Raw genomic sequence first — 20928 nt, forward strand, 5'->3', positions numbered from 1 at the left:
ATATATACTTAGATCATATATATATTCATTATATATATGATCTAAGTATATATATACACATATACACACATACACATAAATATACATACACTGTCTACGTGTATTTTAATATTAATATATACATAATTATATATATATATATTAATATCAAAATACACGTACAATGATATTGATTAAATATATATATAATTTTCATCATATATATATTTATATATAATAAAAAATAAATAAATATATAAATACGTTAAAAAATAAAATAAAAAAATAACTAAAAATTATAAAAAAATAAATAGATAAAAAATATATAAACATGCGTAATTTAGTTCTAACTGTATTTTAAAATTAATATATATATATTGATATCAAAATACATGTAGAACAAAATAATATATATATCTATATACAAAAGTATATACCTATATATCACTATATATATATACCTATATATAAATAAAAATAATTTAAAAAAATTATATACATATATAAACACACATATATATATATATATATATATATATATATATATATATATATATACACACATATATATAATAATTCTATGCATATATTTATGTAATAATTTTCATAATTAGGTCATTTTATTAATTACAATTTGCAGGACCTGCCTGACAACCCAGGCCGAAAGTTCAGGGAATTACATTTTCTAGCACTATATTTAACCCTGTAACTTTCCAAGACACCATGAAACCTGTACATGGGGGGTACTGTTATACTCGGAAGACTTCGCTGAACACAAATATGTGTTTCAAAAGAGTAAAATATATTACAATGACGATATCGTCAGTGACAGTGACATTTTGTGCATTTTTCACACACAAATGGCACTTACACTGACGATATAATTGTTGTGATACGTTTTACTGTTTGGAAACACTAATATTTGTGTTCAGCGAAGTCTCCTGAGTATAACAGTACCCCTCATGTACAGGTTTTATGGTGTTTTCAAAAGTTACAGAGTCAAAAATAAGGTTTGCGTTTCAGTTTTTTCACATTAAAATTCGCCAGGTTGCCTTTGAGACCGTATGGTAGCCCAGGAATGAAAATTATCCCCATGATGGCATACCATTTGCAATAGTAGACAACCCAGGGTATTGCAAATAGGGTATGCTCAGTTTTTTTAGTAGCCACTTAGTCACAAACACTGGCCAAAATTTGTGTTCAAATTAGTTTTTTGCATTTTCAAATATTAACACTAACTTTGGCCAGTGTTTGTGACCAAGTGGCTACTATAAAAGACTGGACATACTCCATTTGCAATACCTTAGATTGTCTACTTTTGCAAATGGTACGTCATCATGGGGGTAATTCTTATTTCTGGGCTACCATATGGTCTCAAAGGCATCGTAACCAATCTGGCGAATTTCAATGTGAAAAAACTGAAATATGTAACACGCTATATTTGACCCTGAAACTTCCCAAAACACCATAAAACCTGTACATAGGGGGCACTGTTTTACACGTGAGACATCGCTGAATACAAATATGTGTATTGTATTGCAGTAAAAGCAAACAGTATTATGACATTCACAGTTAGAATGTCACGTAGAACTAAAAAAATTTAAAAAATTCTTATTTTCTCCCATTTTTTTAATATTTTTTTCATATTAAATGATGTTCCATACCTAAATATTTGATGTTAAACGAAAGCCCCGTTTCCCCTGAATAAAATGATATATAATAAGGGGGGGTGCATTTAATATGAAAGAGGTGAATTACGGTTGGACAGACATATAGCGCAAATGCCAGGTTTTGTTTACGTTTTTTGGGGATCACAACTTGTTCATTTGGCTGCGGTCTTAAGGGGTTAAACAGACTGTTTATTGTGAGTGCACCTGGGACCTTAAAGGGAAAGAACAGAATTATTTAAAGAGACAGTAACATAAAAAAATTATTTTTTTCCCAGAATGTACCAAACTGTTGAATTGGCCCCTCCTAATGTCCCTGCTATCTCTTTGATTGATTTTTTTTTATTATTATTTGCAGCCAGAGATGGCCTGTTTCACTTGTATTGAGAGCTCATTTGTGGGTTCATAGCAACAGCTTCCAAATATAAATGCCACACTTGGAATTAACTCCAAACACTTTGCCTACCTAATTGGTGAAGAAATAATGAAGAAATAGCCTACATCTGTTATGAAATAGCTTTAGAGTCAACTATCCAATAAAATGTGGTCCCTTGGCAAAGAGGGGACTGCATATTAAAGAGCTGTGATTCCCAAGCCCTTCCTTAAATCTGGATGCATTTGAACTGTGTATGTGTGACTGTCTGCCAGTGATGTTGTGTTGCTACCTGAAAGCAAGTAAGTGTGTGTGTGTGTGTGTGTGTGTGTGTGTGTGTGACTTTCTGCCTGTAATTGAGTGTGAGTGACTTTGTACATGTGGTTGCATTTGACGATATATATCTATCTGTGTGCATCTGACTGTGGGACTGTGTACATGTGACCCTGCAAAATACAAACCTGAATCCTCACATGGGCCTACATGCATTTTTAAAAAAAAAAAACAAATATGTATCACACACAGCCAATACACGCATAGTCAATTCACACATATCACACACGGTGGAGGCGTAGACCAGCTTCCCAGCACACAGGACCACCAGAGAGCAGCATGCATCCCTCTCTGCAAGCTAACAACAGGGAAGGGGGGATGAATATATATATATAGATATTTATTTTTTACTTTGTAAAGACCCCATACAAACATGTGAATAGCCCTGTATGCAGTCAGATGGTTTTGCTCCATTCAGGACAGCGTCATTCAGACTTTTGGTAATAACCCCGTATATGTTTATGTGCTAGCCATTCATCTCTTGTTTTAAATAAATATTACGCTAATATGTTTTTAAAGAAAAAAGTGCTTGTTGGTTTAGGAATTAATACAATGATGGAAATCATCTATTATTCGTGTTAACCTTTGTTTATGCGATACTTTTTAAGAAGATAAAATAGTAACAATGTTTCATTTCTCTCAGTACACTTTCTCTATGCTGAGTGCCAGCAACATAGGGCAGCATTTAAAGCAATGATTGATAGACGATGGAGGCGCCCAGTCGCAGGATAGAGAGGTGCTGATTTCTACATTTGATTTTTTTTCTCATATCTCAGAAATGCACGTTTGTTAGATACATGAATAAGCAAACATAGAATTAAATTAAAAATCCTGAGAAGTGACAAGTCCTCATTAAGATAAATACAAATTTGTGCTAATTATAATGTCACTTGTTTTATAATCAAGAGGAAACATTGGTTCAATGAGAAGGAAGAAAAGAAGTAACATTGCATCGTTCGTGATCCTTCCTCCTTTACTCTCGAGGTATGAAAATGATTTCATGAACGGGGGATGAAGATTCAAACCCACATTCGACTGGGTTAATATCCAGATCCTTGGGGTCCACAGTTGCCTTGAGGGTGAATTTTTGCAGGATGATCGCAAAGAAGATGTAGATTTCCATCCGTACCAAGCTCTCCCCAATACAGTTTCTCTTACCTGTAACGACAGCTTAGTTAAGGAGAGAAGTCAACCATAGACAACGCTTTCCAACAGGTGAATGGGTTTCTAGACCACAACATCTGGAGATCGGTCATCTCTTCTACCTTTAACTTATACATTAATGTGATGAAAACACAAGGGCTGCAATAGGTCAGTTAATTCACTTTGGCTCTCAAAACAAGCACGCATGAGGCAGCATGCTGGGTTTAAAGGAAAACTGACACTTTTTTTTTTCTTCTTGCTTTTTAAAAAAAGTATTCACTTAATTTCATTGTAGGGGATTTTTACTTAATCATTCACATTTATTTGTTTGCTTTTGGTTTTTGTGCTTGTTATATTTTCCCCTAAACCTACATACTTGCCAATATTTGCAAAGCTATTTTAAATGACCTTTGGTTGGGAGGAGCCTTAAGCCAACTCAAGACCAACCCAAGGTCACAATCACAATCCCGGCTGCTGCACATTCACAGATAATGATGTACTTGCTATCACCCTACAAGCAGTACACAGCTGGGCAGCTTTCACAGAAGTCCAGTTCTTCACTGAATAACAGGACAGAAAAAGGTGCCAGGAATGGAAACAAAACAGAGATAAGGGACACAGTCTGTTCTTCCTACTGCAGGGTAACACAGACAGAAGGAGCTATGGGACACGGAGCCTGTCCCTCCCACTGCAGGGTAACACAGACAGAAGGAGCTATGGGACACGGAGTCTGTCCCTGCCACTGCAGGGTGACACAGACAGAAGGAGCTATGGGACACGGAGTCTGCCCCTCCCACTGCAGGGTGACACAGACAGTAGGAGCTATGGGACACAGAGCCTGTCCCTCCCACTGCAGGGTGACACAGACAGAAGGAGCTATGGGACACTGAGTCTGTCCCTCCCACTGCAGGGTGACACAGACAGAAGGAGCTATGGGACACGGAGCCTGTCCCTCCCACTGCAGGGTGACACAGACAGAAGGAGCTATGGGACACGGAGTCTGTCTCTCCCACTGCAGAGTGACACAGACAGAAGGAGCTATGGGACACGGAGTCTGTCCCTCCCACTGCAGGGTGACACAGACAGAAGGAGCTATGGGACACGGAGTCTGTCCCTCCCACTGCAGGGTGACACAGACTGACGGAGCTATGGGACACGGAGTCTGTCCCTCCCACTGCAGGGTGACACAGACAGAAGGCGCTATGGGACACGGAGTCTGTCCCTCCCACTGCAGGGTGACTCAGACAGAAGGAGCTATGGGACACGGAGTCTGTCCCTCCCACTGCAGGGTGACACAGACAGAAGGAGCTATGGGACACGGAGTCTGTCCCTCCCACTGCAGGGTGACACAGAAAGAAGGAGCTATGGGACACGGAGTCTGTCCCTCCCTCTGCAGGGTGACACAGACAGAAGGAGCTATGGGACACGGAGTCTGTCCCTCCCACTGCAGGGTGACACAGACAGAAGGAGCTATGGGACACGGAGTCTGTCCCTCCCACTGCAGGGTGACACAGACAGAAGGAGCTATGGGACACGGAGTCTGTCCCTCCTACTGCAGGGTGACACAGACAGAAGGAGCTATGGGACACGGAGGCTGCCCATCCTTTGGGACATGTTCCTATGGTAACTTGGAGAGATACTGTTACTAACTTTTCTTATATATAATGCATAGTTACCTATAGAAGCTATTGAAACATATCAAAGCAGCAGTTATATCACAAAGTCTACAAACCTGCAGCGAATGCCAAGAAAGCATTATTTTTCTTAAACTTTCCATTTTCATCCAAGAAATGTTTCACGTTAAACACACTGGGCGTTTCAAAGTGAGAGGGATCATGTAGCACAGTAGTTAACATCGGTAAAATATCCATTCCCTGAAAATGGAGAATTTCACATATTATCACCACTTACATTGACATTCATATAGCTTGAAAAAGCTAAAAAATAAATGTTATGATGTAATGCATTCAAAATGTGTATGTTCAAAGATCCCAAGACACGCAGCAAGACACATTCAAACTGTGTCATGATTGTATATACATTCCAGAAACATTTTACTATATGGTTGGATCCCAATCTCTACTTTGGCCTACTTTTACATGATAATTAGAGTTGGGGTAATAATTTTACTGTAGTACTCATAATATTGATATTAGCCTTCTAAATATAGACTAGCTAGGTCCCTTCTTCAATTTTAATATAATAATTTGATACTTTGGGGTGATACTAACAAACTCCAGTTATTTTGATATTCTATAATTAGATGGCGAATAAAGATATCACGCTCACCTTGATATATAAAAGCATATTGATATAAAATAAGTTACAAACATATTTTTATGCAAAATATTCTTATATTAAATGAAAATGATATCAATTAGCCATTCTATGCTCATGCTACAGACCTGTGCTTCAACTGTGTGTTCATCCATAAATCCCATTATTCCACAGAACATTTACCTAGTTTGATGTCCTGACTTGAATTTAAATCCTTTTTATATACCTTGGGAATGAGAAAGCCACGGAAATTCACATCTTTTGTTGCGCGTCGAGCAACACCCATTGGTAGGACATCACTGAACCTCAAAGCCTCATGAAGGAAGGCATTCAGATATGGTGTATTGTTCTTGTCTTCCACCACTGGGTCTCGAGCCCGGCCAATGACTTGGTCAATCTCTTCATGCAGACATTCTGTATATCATTCAAAGAATAAAAACCTATAGAGGTCCATGTTGTATAGGAACGGTTAGGGGAAGGGTTATAGGTAATGGAGGAGTTAGAGGAGGAGTTATACTTTGTGAGTATAGGAGTAAATAATAGAGGCGTTAACAGGATTGGGTATAGGAGCAATTAACGGGAGAATAAACAGAGAGCGTAATTAAGAGGACTGAGCTATTTAAGCTCATTTGGTGTACTTTGGACACAGGTTATGCTCGTTAGTCTTCTAACCTCTAACACCGAACCCTAACAATAAAATGACTGATGCATTTTCATAGCAAAAACATACTGATCTAATGAACTCACACAAAAAGATTTGATACAACTAGGAGCCATTTTAAGGAGCCCATTTTATTTAACATGTAAGTCAAGTAGCTAAAATGCAATATTCTAGGGCATCCACAAACTCTTTGAATATAGTTCTGCATACCTTGAATTTCTGGAAACTTGATAAGTATCAAAAAGCCAAATTTTAATGAAAGAGCTGTAGTTTCGGCACCTCCAAGGAACATGTCAAACACTGTTGATACCAGAGTCACTGTATCGAATGGCGTTTCTGGATTTTTCTCATTTTCCTGTTAGGTCAAATCAGACATATTCATCTAATGTAAAGCAAGTATCTTCTCAAGGTAAATTATTGAAATGTCCGGCATTAAGTGTCCTCTAATGTATTAGTATTTATCTGTTATAATTAGACTAGTGCATAGAGAATTTTTCTAATAAATTCTATTTTGTTGGGACAGCCAAATTCCGTCCATATGTTGGTTTGGCAGAATCCCAGTAATAAACACCGATTCTAGAAGCAAATAAGATGAACCAAACCAGCACAAGACTAAGCCAATCAGTGTACAGCAAATATATGCATTATTTAAATATTACCTACAATTTACATCACATTGATAGACACATTTTCCTGCCATTTGGTTCACAGACAAAGTGAGTAAAAGTACTAAATAGAGAGAAAACCAGGAATAGCTGCTAAGAATTTAACAAAATGTATATTTATATATTAATTGAATGACTATCCCCTAGCCATCAATCAATCTTTCTCCTTTAATAATCTCTCTCGTTTGGCACAACAGGTGGCATTTAGAATCACAAGTTATAACGACATTGTGGCTAAACCGACCTCGCCACTGGGCATTGGAAAATACTGATTGCCAGCCTCCTGTCATGTGACTATGGCCCCTCGGATGTATTGCCCTTTAAAGACATTATTTGGGCATATTGCATTTTATTGTGCTGTTTCTGGCCCTTTAAGTACTTTGGGAAAGGACTGCAGTTTTGGCATGGCACTTCGGATGCAGCCGAAGTGCTGAAGTAGTCGAAGTGGCCGCCATTAGAAAAACGAACACGTGGCGGCACCATCTTTTTTCATTCAAATGCGGTCAGTGGTGTGTGGAGCCAAATTCATGTAACTGAAATCGGCTACACTGTTCCACGAACACTGCTGACCCTGACCTTCTCCTCAGAGGCGGCTCTCTAATTAGGCGGTTTAGGCGGCCGCCTAAGGCCTCGCGCTAGAAGGGGCCTCGCGGCCGCCTAAACCGTATAATTAGAGAGCCGCTGCAGAGCTTTCTTTCCCAGTAAAAAAAAAAATATATTAATAAATACTTTAAGCCGGCCGCCCGACGGACGCATTAAAATTGCCGCGGCGCCGGCGCTATTAAAAGATGAAACCCTCTCACATGGGTTTCCGTGCAGGAGTGAGTCCCCTCCCCTCCTCCTGCACACTTCCTGTTAATCGGCCAATCCGCGATGCCGATGACGTCACGACGCGACGACGTAACCCCTCCCTGCATTCCCCCGCCTGCGGTACCAAGAAGAAGACAGAAGAGTAGCTGCTGCTGATGAAAAGAGAGCAGAGGAGAAGAGAGAAAACTGAAGGACTCAGGAGAGCAGAGGAGAAGAGAGAAAACGGAAGGACTCAGGAGAGCAGAGGAGAAGAGAGAAAAAGGTAAGGAGAGCAAAGGAAAATAAATAAAAGGGAAGAGCAAAGGGAAATAAATAAAAGGCGAAGAGAAAAGGAAAATAAATAAAAGGGGAAGAGAAAAGGAAAATAAATAAAAGGGGAAGAGAAAAGGAAAATAAATAAAAGGGGAAGAGAAAAGAAAGATAAATAAAAGGGGAAGAGAAAAGGAAAAAAAATAAAAGGGGAAGAGAAAAGGAAAACAAATAAAAGGGGAAGAGAAAAGGAAAATAAATAAAAGGGGAAGAGAAAAGAAAGATAAATAAAAGGGGAAGAGCAAAGGAAAATAAATAAAAGGGGAAGAGCAAAGGAAAATATATAAAAGGGGAAGAGAAAAGAAAGATAAATAAAAGGGGAAGAGAAAAGAAAGATAAATAAAAGGGGAAGAGAAAAGAAAGATAAATAAAAGGGGAAGAGCAAAGGAAAATAAATAAAAGGGGAAGAGAAAAGGAAAATAAATAAAAGGGGAAGAGAAAAGAAAGATAAATAAAAGGGGAAGTGCAAAGGAAAATAAATTAAAGGGGAAGGGAAGGAGAGCAAAATAAAATAAATTAAAGGGAAAGGGAAGGAGAGCAAAATAAAATAAATTAAAGGGAAGGAGAGCAAAATAAAATAAATTAAAGGGAAGGAGAGCAAAATAAAATAAATTTAAAGTGGAAGGGAAGGAGAGCAAAGGAAAATAAATTAAAGGCAAAGAGAGCACATTGAAAATAAATTAAAGGGGAAGGGAAGGAGAGCACATGGAAAATAAAGAAAAGGGAAGGAGAGCAGAGCAGAAGAGAGAAAAAAAAGCAGGAGAGCTGTACCTCCCCCCCTCATCTTTCCACAGAATAATGGTGGTATATCATGACAATATTACTTAACAATTTTAAATATTATTAATAATATAATAATGAATTATAATATATTATCATAATTATATTAATTATCATTAAAGGAAAACTCCAGTGCCAGGAAAACAATCAGTTTTCCTGGCACTGGAGGTACCCTCTCCCTCCCACCCCCCAATACCCGGTTACTGAAGGGGTGAAACCCCTTCAGTCACTTACCTGAGGCAGCGACGATGTCCCTTGGAGACAGCCACTAGAGGTGGAGTTAACCCTGCAAGGTAATTATTGCAGTTTATAAAAAACTGCAATAATTACACTTGCAGGGTTAAGAGTAGTGGGAGTTGGCACCCAGACCACTCCAATGAGCACAAGTTGTTTGGGTGCCTGGAGTGTCCCTTTAATAATATATTAATTGTTAATATGTTAATATTAACAATAATATTATGATAATATGTAATATGTTATAATTACAGTATAGTATTATAGTATAGTATTGCCTCTTTGGCTGACATCAAAATTGAAGATCTCAGCCAATCCGATGCTTTCCTATGGGAAAGCATTGTGATTGACTGAGATCATCAGTTTAGATTATGTTAGCCAATTGGGTGGATCCGGCGCTGACGGACTTGCGCAGCTATAGAAATTAGGTACGTTTTTACTTCATTGAGGGGGTGGGGGCTAAATAGTTAAACACGATAGGGTCAGGAATACACATTTGTGCTCCTGATACTGTAGTGTTCTTTTAATACACTGTTGACAACTTTATTTCAGTTTTAGGAGACATCAACAAGAATAACTAAGTAGTCAGCCACAAACCTTTTATCTATACCCAATGTTTGTGTATAGGTATTTTGTAGAATAATTTATTAACAAAAATAAGTTTGTGAATAGTGAGATTATGAGGTTTATTAATGTTTGCCTTAAAATATGCAATTTATACAGTTAATTTTAATATCGGCTGCTTATTTTTTATTTTTAGCGCGCGTGGCGGGGGGGGGGAGGCCTCATATTTGATTTTCGCCTAAGGCCTCAAAAAGTCTAGAGCCGCCTCTGCTTCTCCTACACTGAATTTTCAGCCGCAGAGACTAAGTCCCGTTTGGCAGTGGGACTTAGTCATTTTTTCAGTGTGAAATTGACCGACCACACAGCCCAAATCTATGGAACTGTTTTGGGCAGGAAAATGTGCTTGCGGTCGGTCATAAAAGGACTTCCATCTAACATTTTAACCCCTGGATGGAATTGGCTGGATTTTGACTATGTCTATAATTAAAGCGTGCTGAATAATAATATGATATGTATTTTTTATGAAGATTGAATGCATATTTTTAAAGTTACAGTACATGTGCCTGCATTTCTCTGCCTGTGATAATTACATTAACCCATTGTGTAAGGTAATTGTATCACAGGCAGAGGGTAGGATTTTGTGTGGGAGTGTCTGTGGGTATTGTGCATATTGATTGGTTGTTCTGCAAAACTCTGTGGGCAGTACTATGCGTGTAAAATGTGCATAAAAGCAGAGTGTTTGTGTTGCGGTCGCCGGCCCGCCGAGTCACACGGCCGTGCCCGAACGGCACAGCCTCGCCGACAACACGAGCTTACCTGCTCATCGGCAACCACTCCCCCAGGTCTTCTGGGCATCACGCCCAAATCCAAGATGGCGCCGACCGCGTAGTCACGTCTATCACTAGCCCGGCCCCCGGAAATTATACTAACGTGTGCGTGACGTCACGACGTCAACGCACACGCACGTTTTGGGGTCAGAGGTCGCCCTCTGACCAATCAGAGCATAGAGAGGGATATTTAAATCCCTAACTCACCCCAGTACCCTGCCCTGTCGTGGTTTCCGTTTCCTGGTTTCCTGAGAGTGCTCTATATTCGTGTATCTGATTTCCTGGTATCCTGATCTTGGCTTTTCCCTGGTTATTCTGAATTCTGGTTTCCCTGACTTGGCTTGTGTTTACGGTATTGTGTATTTTCTGGCTTCCTTGACCTCGGCTTTCCCTTTGACCATTCTCTGTCTCTAGCGTATTAGTCCGGCCATTCTAAGGTCCGGTTTACACTCTGTCCTTTTATTTTTTCCTTTCCTTGTATATGTATATGTTTACATAGATTCTTCGTGCTGGACCACACTAGTAGTTGTGACATTATGACAGGGCCATGGATCCTGCAGAACTATGCAAACATATGATTGCTTGTGAGAGTAGGGTGTAGGATATGGACCACAGGTTAGACCAATTTGCCCAGGCATTTCAGACCTTGCTCCAGAGGACTGCCTATTTAGAGACCCTCCTGTACCACCTGTGGTTCCGCCACCTGTAGTGGTTCCCGTGCCACATAAACCACCGTCCATAACCCTTTCACCTCCCCCTCGTTATGGAGGTGATTCCAAAGAATTTAGAGGTTTTTTAAACCAAATTGAGTACCACTTCGAAGCCTCCCCAGGTTCATTCCCTACAGATAGATAAAAAATTGGCTATCTGATGAACCAATTAACAGGAAAGGCCTTAACCTGGGCTAACCCCTTATGGTAGAGTGGAAACGCAGTAGCCCATGATTACAGTGTCTTCCTCACAGCATTTAAGGCTACTTTTGAACCTAAACGCAGAGAAAAGAACGCTGCCAAAGCCCTTATGAGGATAAAACAAGGCAGTTGCTCTGTAGCTGATTACGCCATAGAGTTCAGAACACTGGCGTCCGAAGTTGACTGGACCAATAGCGGTTTGGTGGCTGCCTTCTCTGAAGGTCTAGCTGAGAGTATACAGGACGAGACCGCAGCTAGAGACCTATCTATTATTGCGTACATGATAGATATCGATAACAGGCTCAGAGAAAGAGAGAAAAACAAACAACGTAATAGACGTCCTAACTTATCCATAGCCCCTCGTTTCTCTAACCCAGTGGTGATTAGCCAAGCTCCTCCTCCAGAACCTGAACCCATGCAATTGGGTATCGCTAAACTCACTGAGGCAGAGAGACAACACAGACGTAATGAAGGGTTATGTATGTATTGCGGCAAGAAGGGGCATCAAAGATTTTCATGCCCGGTTCGGCCGGAAAACTTGCACACCTAAGGCACGTACGGGGACCGACCTTAGGTGTGATGTATATGTCCCCTAAATTGACTAAGAACCGTTTCCTTGTCAGAGTTACCTTGTCTTTTAAGAAAACCGCTGTACAGTGTGAGTCTATGATTGACTCTGGGGCAGCGGAGAATTTCCTAGACAAAGAATTCTCTGCAAAGTATCTCCTGCCCTTAAGACAGAAAGAGAGACCTATAGCAGTCAAGGCCATTGATGGAAGGCCTCTTTACCAGCCTTTCATCACACACAAAACTCTGCCAATCACTGTCTCAGTAGGTATTCTTCACTCTGAAGAGATGGTTTTTCAAATCATATCTTCACCTACATGTCCGATAATACTCGGTTTCCCTTGGCTCCTGAAACACAATCCATGTTTAGATTGAAGGAGAGATTGTGAGTTGGGGTGAGAGATGCAAAGGTGTTTGCTTAAAGCAGATACCACAACCAATTGGTACCATCAATGTTCCCATTGCACCTCCCCTGATCACACAGATACCGCCGCAGTATTTGGATTTAAAGGAGGTGTTCAACAAGGCCCAGTCAGAGGGGTTGCCTCCACATAGACCCTATGACTGTGCCATACATTTATTACCAGGTACTATGCCTCCAAAGGGAGGAGTTTATGCTTTATCCCCCCAAGAAAATCTTTGTTTAGAGGAGTATATAAAGGATGCTCTCAGAAAGGGTCATATCCGTAGGTCCTCCTCACCCGCTGGGGCTGGGTTCAGGGGGATACAGGGGACCTACACCCCTGTATCGACTATAGGGGTTTGAATAGGATTACGATAAAAAACGCCTACCCTATTCCCCTTATATCAGAGTTATTCGACAGGTTGAAAGGAGCTCGGGTCTTCTCTAAGCTCAGAAGTACGTACAACCTAGTCAGGATTAAGGACGGTCAAGAGTGGATGACCGCATTTAACACAAGAATGGGACATTACGAATATCTGGTTATGCAGTTTGGTTTATGCAACGCTCCAGCTGTATTCAAGGATTTTATTAACGATGTCCTAAGAGAGTACCTCCACATGTTTGTTCTAGTGTACCTAGACGACATTCTCATCTATTCCCCAGACCTAGAGACACATCACGAACATGTGAGAGTAGTACTCAAAACCCTGTTAAAGAACGGTCTCTACTGTAAACTGGAGAAATGCCAGTTTGACCAAACGGAAATACAATTCCTTGGATATGTTATATCTCCGTCCGGTTTCCAGATGGATCCCCGCAAGCTGGAGGCAGTCTTACAGTGGCCGTTGCCCAAGGGCCTTAAAGCTACACAACGCTTTATAGGTTTTGCAAATTACTACCGCAAATTTATTAAAGGGTTTTCTTCTGTAATTTCACCTATAACCAATCTAACCAAAAAAGGAGCAAATTGCATATCTTGGCCCAAAGAAGCAAGAGAGGCATTTGAACAGTTAAAATCTTTATTTTCCTCAGCACCTGTCCTGACCCATCCTGATCCAACCAAGCCATTTATCCTAGAAGTGGATGCATCAGAAACAGGAGTTGGAGCCATTCTGTCTCAGAGAGAAAATCCTGATACGCCTTTACATCCCTGTGGATTTTACTCTCGCAAACTCACACCTGCAGAGAAGAACTATGACATAGGGAATAGGGAACTTTTGGCCATTGTACTTGTCCTTACGGAATGGAGGCATCTCTTGGAAGGTTCCAAAGAGCCACTTTTGATCTTTACTGATCATAAGAATTTGACTTATATTGGGGACGCTAAGAGATTGTCCTCTCGTCAGGCTAGATGGTCATTGTTCCTCTCCCGATTCAATTTCGTAATTACTTATAGACCTGGAACTAAGAACACAAAGGCAGATGCACTTTCTAGACAGTTTGAGACAGATGAAGTTCCTGAACAAGAGATATTTCCTATCATACCTCCAGAATGCCTCATTGCCACCACAGTTTCCAAAGTGCCTCCTCACTTTTCTGTGCCATAATAGCAGAGCAGACTCAGGCACCCGTGGGAAAACCTCAGGATAAACTGTATGTGTCACCTCCGCTTAGAAAGAAGGCACTTGATTTATTCCATGATAACCTCACAGCAGGTCATCCTGGAGTCCATAAAACCCTCTCTGCTTTATCCAGGAGGTTTTGGTGGTCTACTCTTAGGAACGATATCAAAGATTATGTGGGGGCAGGGCCGCCATCAGGGGATGACAACCATAACGGTTGTCACGGGCCCGGCGGCCCTGGGGGGCCCGGCCGCCCGGGCCCCACGTGTAGCAGCGGAACTGCGGCGCCCGCACGCTGATGGGGCCCATCGGGTGGCCTTAGGGCCACCCGATGGGCCCCATATCTTCAGGGGCCCGGTCAGCGCTGTGGCCCTGGTATAGCGCGACCGGGCCCCTTTAAAAAATAAATTGCTGCCGCAGCGCAAGTGCTGCTGGGAGGAAGTAGTCACTTCCTCCCAGCTCACTCCGCGCGGGAGGAGGGAGCGCCCGCCCGACAGCCTGCCCGCCCGACAATGAAGAGGGAGAGCCCCGCCTGCCCGACAATGAAGAGGGAGAGCCCCGCCCGCCCGACAATGAAGAGGGAGAGCCAGCGGACTGACAGTCCCATCAGTCCCAGCCAGCCACCCTCCTGCAAAGACAAGGTAAGAAACAGGAGGGTGGCTGGAAAATGAGCTCTGTGTGTATGTCTGTCTGTCTGTTTGTGTGTATGTCTGTCTGTCTGTGTGTATGTCTGTCTGTTTGTGTGTATGTATGTCTGTGTGTATGTCTGTCTGTCTGTGTGTATGTCTGTCTGTCTGTGTGTATGTATGTCTGTGTGTGTGTCTGTCTGTGTGTATGTATGTCTGTGTGTATGTATGTCTGTGTGTATGTATGTCTGTTTGTATGTCTGTCTGTGTGTATGTATGTATGTGTGTATGTATGTTTGTGTGTATGTATGTCTGTATGTTTGTGTGTATGTCTGTCTGTTTGTGTGTATGTATGTCTGTGTGTATGTATGTCTGTGTGTGTGTATGTATGTCTGTGTGTATGTATGTATGTATGTGTGTATGTCTGTCTGTGTGTATGTATGTCTGTGTGTATGTATGTCTGTGTGTATGTATGTCTGTGTGTATGTCTGTCTGTGTTTATGTATGTATGTGTGTATGTATGTTTGTGTGTATGTATGTCTGTCTGTCTGTTTGTGTGTATGTATGTCTGTGTGTATGTATGTCTGTGTGTGTATGTATGTATGTGTGTATGTATGTATGTGTGTATGTATATTTGTGTGTATGTATGTTTGTGTGAATGTATGTCTGTGTGTATGTCTGTCTGTCTGTTTGTGTGTATGTATGTCTGTGTGTATGTCTGTCTGTGTGTATGTCTGTCTGTGTATGTATGTATGTATGTGTGTATGTATGTTTGTGTGTATGTATGTCTATCTGTCTGTTTGTGTGTATGTCTGTCTGTCTGTGTGTGTATGTCTGTGTGTGTATGTCTGTCTGTCTGTGTATGTCTGTCTGTGTATGTATGTCTGTATGTCTTCTGTGTGTATGTATGTCTGTATGTGTGTGTGTATGTCTGTCTGTGTGTGTATGCCTGTCTATGTCTGTGTATGTCTGTCTGTGTGTATGTCTGTCTGTGTGTCTGTGTGTGAATGTATGTCTATCTGTATGCATGTCATTATGTGTATGAATGTCAGTGTATGTATGTATGCATGTCATTATGAATGTGTGTATGTCTGTCTGTATGCATGTATGTCTATGTGTATGCATGTCAGTGTATGTATGTCTGCATGTCATTATGAATGTGTGTCTGTATGAATGCATGTATGCCAGTATGAATGTATGTCATTATGAATGTGTGTATGTATGGATGTCAGTGTCTGTATGGATGCCAGTATGAATGTATGTCTGTATGTATGTATGCATGTATGTCTATCTGTATGCATGTCATTATGTGTGTATGAATGTCAGTGTATGTATGTCTGCATGTCAGTATGAATGTGTGTATGTCAGTATGAATGTCTGTCTGTATGTCATTATGAATGTGTCTGTGTCTGTATGTCCTTATGCATGTGTGTCTGTATCTATGTTAGTATGTGTCTGTCACTATGTACGCCTGTGTGTCTGTATATGTGTGTATGTCTCAGTATTTGTGTGTCAGTATGTATGCCTATATGCGTATCAGTATGTGTGTCTGTTAGTATGTATCAGTGTGTGTGTGTGTGTGTGTGTGTATCTGTGTCCTTTTGTATCAGTGAATGTGTTTGTGTCTGTGTGTGTATTCCTGTGGGCGGGATTTGGAGGCGGTCAATGTGGGCGGTTTTTGGAGGCGGGCCCCCAGGGGCCCAGACCCTGAGCTCAGTTAGGGGCCCCCAAATTTCTGGTGGCGGCCCTGTGTGGGGGCATGTCAAATATGTGCCGTTTCTAAAGTTCCTCCTAGATCACCCCCTGGACTGTTACAACCTGTCATGCCTTAAACAGTCCCGGTATCTCCTCGTACTTCCGGGTTTAACGGAGCTTAGCCACACCCCCTTTTTGACGCGGTCTTCCTACTTAATGTGACCGCACCAGCTGATAGACGCTGGATTATTGAAATGCGTACCGCACTTACTAACCGGCTCAAGACTTCTCTGCGAATACCATATGTTACCGGACCGGACTGGAAGACTATTCACATCCCCTTCATCTCTCCTCGTCCTCGACTAGTGCCTGAACTCTCTTCAACCTCTCTCAGGAAACAAACTCCTCGGAGGAGAGCTTGGGAACCTGTTTTCCTACTTCTGGAAGCTAAGTAACATATAGCCTCTGTGTTAAGAGCTACCATCTCTTAAGCCTTTATTTATTTTACCAAAGTCTACTATCAAGTTATCAAACAATCCAGTTACAGCATTCCACAATTCATATTGATATTCAAGTTCAGCCGCACCTGTCTTGCTACTGATAACTTCGAATTGAACAATCTCTTATAACTGCTTTCCATTTAACCTGTTAACTAATATAACAGACTATAATTGATTCAGAACCTACTCACTGCAACCTGAATGCAACCGTTTATTATTTAAAGATACAGTACCTGTAATTCTGGAACTGAAGTCTCAGTACCTTCTAAGTGTCCTAATAAAATACCGAAGTCCTAAGAAATCTGCAGTTGTGTTCCTTATCAATTAATGTAGACGTGACACAACCACTGCCCATACCTAATGCTCCATGGGCCCATTTATCCATGGATTTCATTGTGGATCTACCCAGTTCAAACGGGTTCAATACAGTCCTTATGGTCATCGATAGATTCTCGAAGATGGCACATTTTATTCCACTTAAAAAATTACCGTCTGCTCAAGATCTAGTTCAGATATTCTTGAGAGAGATCTTTTGGTTGCACGGTGTACCCAAAAGCATAGTGTCTGACAGAGGTACCCAATTTATTTCTAGGTTTTGGCGTTCCTTTTGTAAACAATTGGGCATCGAACTCTCCTTTTCGTCAGCATATCATCCTCAAACAAATGGAGCAGCAGAGAGGGCTAATCAGTCTTTAGAAGCCTATTTACGTTGTTTTATCAATGCCAATCAGTCTAACTGGTATGAACTCTTACCCATGGCTGAGTTCGCCAGGAACAACACGACTCATGAATCTTCTAATCATAGTCCATTCTTTGTAAATCAGGGTTATCACCCCACTGTTTTCCTTTCTGAATTTTCAGACACGGACATTCCTGCTTTAAACACCGTTTAGAATCTATTCATGATACTTGGGATTCCGTTCATTCAGCTCTGCAAAAGGCTTTGATACGTGCGAAAGTCCAAGCTGACAAGAAACGGGGTGCCAATCCTGTCTATCATCCAGGTGACAAGGTGTGGTTATCCACACGACATATCAAACTTAAGGTTCTGAAGGGATAGAGAGACCAGAGAACGACTAAGTGGGACCGAGTCACTTAGGATAGAAGTTGCCTTTCAGGTTCCTTCCATGAAATTTGCCCCTCGGTACATAGGTCCTTTTCGAGTCATCCGACGTATCAATCCAGTGACCTATTCCTTGGCACTTCCTGCTCATATGAGGATTGCCATTACGTTTCATGTATCTTTACTCAAGCCCCTTACTTGCAATCGATACACTAGGATATCCACACCTCCTCCGCCCTTGGTAGTGGGTGACCAGGAGGAGTACGAAGTTGTCACGGTAATATACCCCAACACGCAGGAATAGTCCAGATAGTCAAGAGACAAGAAACCAGGATTCGTCTTACCGGACCTTAGAATGGCCGGACTAGACGAGTACAAGAAAAGACAGAGTCCAGAACAAGCCGAGGTCAAGGGAACGGAGAGACAGCGTAAAGTAGAACAAGCCGAGGACTGGTACACAGAAGACAAACCAGCGGATAAACAAGCAAGGATAAAGAGAGAGCGGAGTCAGGAACAAAGCCAAAGTCAAGCACCAAAAAACCAACTGAACGATACAAGCAATAAAGGGAACTGGACAGAAACCACGATAGGGCAAAGTGCAAAGGAAACAGGTGAGTATAAATACCCTAATGTTCACTTTGATTGGCCCCTGTCATATCCACGCCCCCAAAACGTGAGTGTATGGGGAACGTGGCATGACAGGGGCCAATGGGAGACTGATTCTAATTTTGTCTCCCACTGTCCCTTTAACCCCTTAAGGACACATGACATGTCTGACACGTCATGATTCCATTTTATTCCAGAAGTTTGATCCTTAAGGGGTTAAGAGCGCGCCCGAGACGCGCGCCGCACTCTTAGTGTCAGGCGGGACACGTGACCGCTTCTCGCGGTCACTGCCCGCCGGACTGATCTCGTCGTTGGATGAGCCGCGCAGGAGCAGGACCGCGCGCGGCGAGAAGAGAGGACCCCGGCCGGCCCCTGGAGAGGGTAAGTACTGCTACAGAAGTTCATTCTATAATGGATTCCAAAATGTCCAGAGGTATCTCGTCCTATCTTGTTGACTGGAAAGATTATGGTCCCGAGGAATGTTGTTGGGTTCCTGCTGACCGGGTTCATGCTCCCCGTCTTGTCCGGTCGTTTCACAACCGCTTTCCTCTTAAGCCGGGTCCTTCCCGCCCGGTGAGCGTTCTTCGAGTGGGGGGTACTGCTGCGGTCGCCGGCCCGCCGAGTCACACGGCCGTGCCCGACCGGCACAGCCTCGCCGACAACACGAGCTTACCTGCTTGTTGGCGAGCCGGCAACCGCTCCCCCAGGTCTTCCGGGCATCACGCCCAAATCCAAGATGGCGCCGACCGCGTGGTCGCGTCTATCACTAGCCCCGCCCCCGGAAATTATACTAACGTGTGCGTGACGTCACAACGTCAACGCACCTGCACGTTTTGTGGTCAGAGGTCGCCCTCTGACCCATCAGAGCATAGAGAGGGATATTTAAATCCCTAACTCACCCCAGTACCTTGCCCTGCCGTGGTTTCCGTTTCCTGATTTCCTGAGAGTGCTCTATATTCGTGTATCTGATTTCCTGGTATCCTGATCTTGGCTTTTCCCTGGTTATTCTGAATTCTGGTTTCCCTGACTTGGCTTGTGTTTACGGTATTGTGTATTTTCTGGCTTCCTTGACCTCGGCTTTCTCTCTGGAGGAGTCTACGGTGGTTATGGTGTCTGCTGGAGTGCTGGAAACCCTCAGGAAGCGCTAGGAGCATCCTTCAATGGAGGTACCCAGTCTAGGTGCCCGTCGATCCGTTACAGACATGCTTGCTGATTACTCAGCTTGTTTGGTTCATGATTCGGCTACATTTCAGCTCGGAGTTTTGCGAATTTAAACGATCTACCGATTGGCCCAAATTCAGGCAAATTGAAGTTCATAACAAAACTCCATGGCTAGTAATACGATCAATTATGAACAGTTTGAATAGTGTGACCCACTTTGTAGTTGTTCTTAATTAATTAATTAAATATCTCCCTTTACTCACACATGGGACATGGAGCTGGAGAGAGACATAGCACCTCAACTGCATATCAGTAAGGTAAAAACAAAATTAATAACTGGAGCTGAAACAGGTAGAAAACATGGTTGAAAATAATAAAATAAATAAATAAATAAAAAAGACACAAGATTTGTATACATGTACAATGGGAAATAGACGAGCTGAGTGGATTCTAAAGACATCCATTAACTTCTTAACCCTTGGTTTTGTGAGTGTTATGATCTGCCTTGTTTTCTATAGTGTATTCATTCCAAAGATTTCAGGAATGAGTTTGTTGTAGCTGAGATTTACTGTGTTGGGAAACATTCATTATTATTCTATTGCTCCGATTACCATCGTACCTGTTTCATTCTGATCAAGTAACAGTCGATATAATCCCGAGGGTTAGCAGGATCCAGGGTCTCAATGTGATTTCTTACTTGCTCCTTCACGGTATTCTTTAGATCTTGAAAAAGTTTGAAGATATTTTGATGGTTTCCAGGTAAGATCCTCATCAGTGATGGAAACATATCATACAGCTGTAGAATGGGGCAGTGGGACATGGTTAAAAGAAGGGTTTATATAGGGGGTTACATGAAATATAAGGAGGAGTTATATGGAGTAATAGGAGGAGTTATAGGGAGGGTTATATGGAGTAATAGGAGTTATAGAGAGGGTTATATGGAGTAATAGGAGGAGTTATAGGGAGGGTTATATGGAGTAATAGGAGTTATAGAGAGGGTTATATGGAGTAATAGGAGGGGTTATAGGGAGGGTTATATGGAGTAATAGGAGGAGTTATAGGGAGGGTTATATGGAGTAATTGGAGCAGTTATAGAGAGGGTTATATGGAGTAATAGGAGGAGTTATAGGGAGGGTTATATGGAGTAATTGGAGGAGTTATAGAGAGGTTATAAGGAGAGTTATGTGGAGATATAGGAATAATTATATTGAG

The 20928-nt window shown here is 41.8% G+C and overlaps 1 protein-coding gene across 1 annotated transcript in view; it reads right to left on the reverse strand.

Moving 5' to 3' along the window:
* Positions 1–3172: 3172 nt before the first annotated feature.
* The window catches only part of LOC134572289 (cytochrome P450 2A6-like), a 56671-nt gene continuing 38915 nt past the window's right edge, over positions 3173–20928 (reverse strand). Inside the window, exons 5-9 of the mRNA XM_063431168.1 lie at positions 20336–20512; positions 6644–6788; positions 5999–6186; positions 5228–5369; positions 3173–3510 (exon numbers count right to left, since the gene is read on the reverse strand). Of these exons, the coding sequence (XP_063287238.1) occupies positions 3326–3510; positions 5228–5369; positions 5999–6186; positions 6644–6788; positions 20336–20512 (837 nt within the window). The 3' untranslated portion in view covers positions 3173–3325. The remainder of the gene's footprint in view (positions 3511–5227; positions 5370–5998; positions 6187–6643; positions 6789–20335; positions 20513–20928) is intronic.

This window comes from Pelobates fuscus, chromosome 9, assembly GCF_036172605.1.
Source record: "Pelobates fuscus isolate aPelFus1 chromosome 9, aPelFus1.pri, whole genome shotgun sequence".
NCBI lineage: Eukaryota > Metazoa > Chordata > Amphibia > Anura > Pelobatidae > Pelobates > Pelobates fuscus.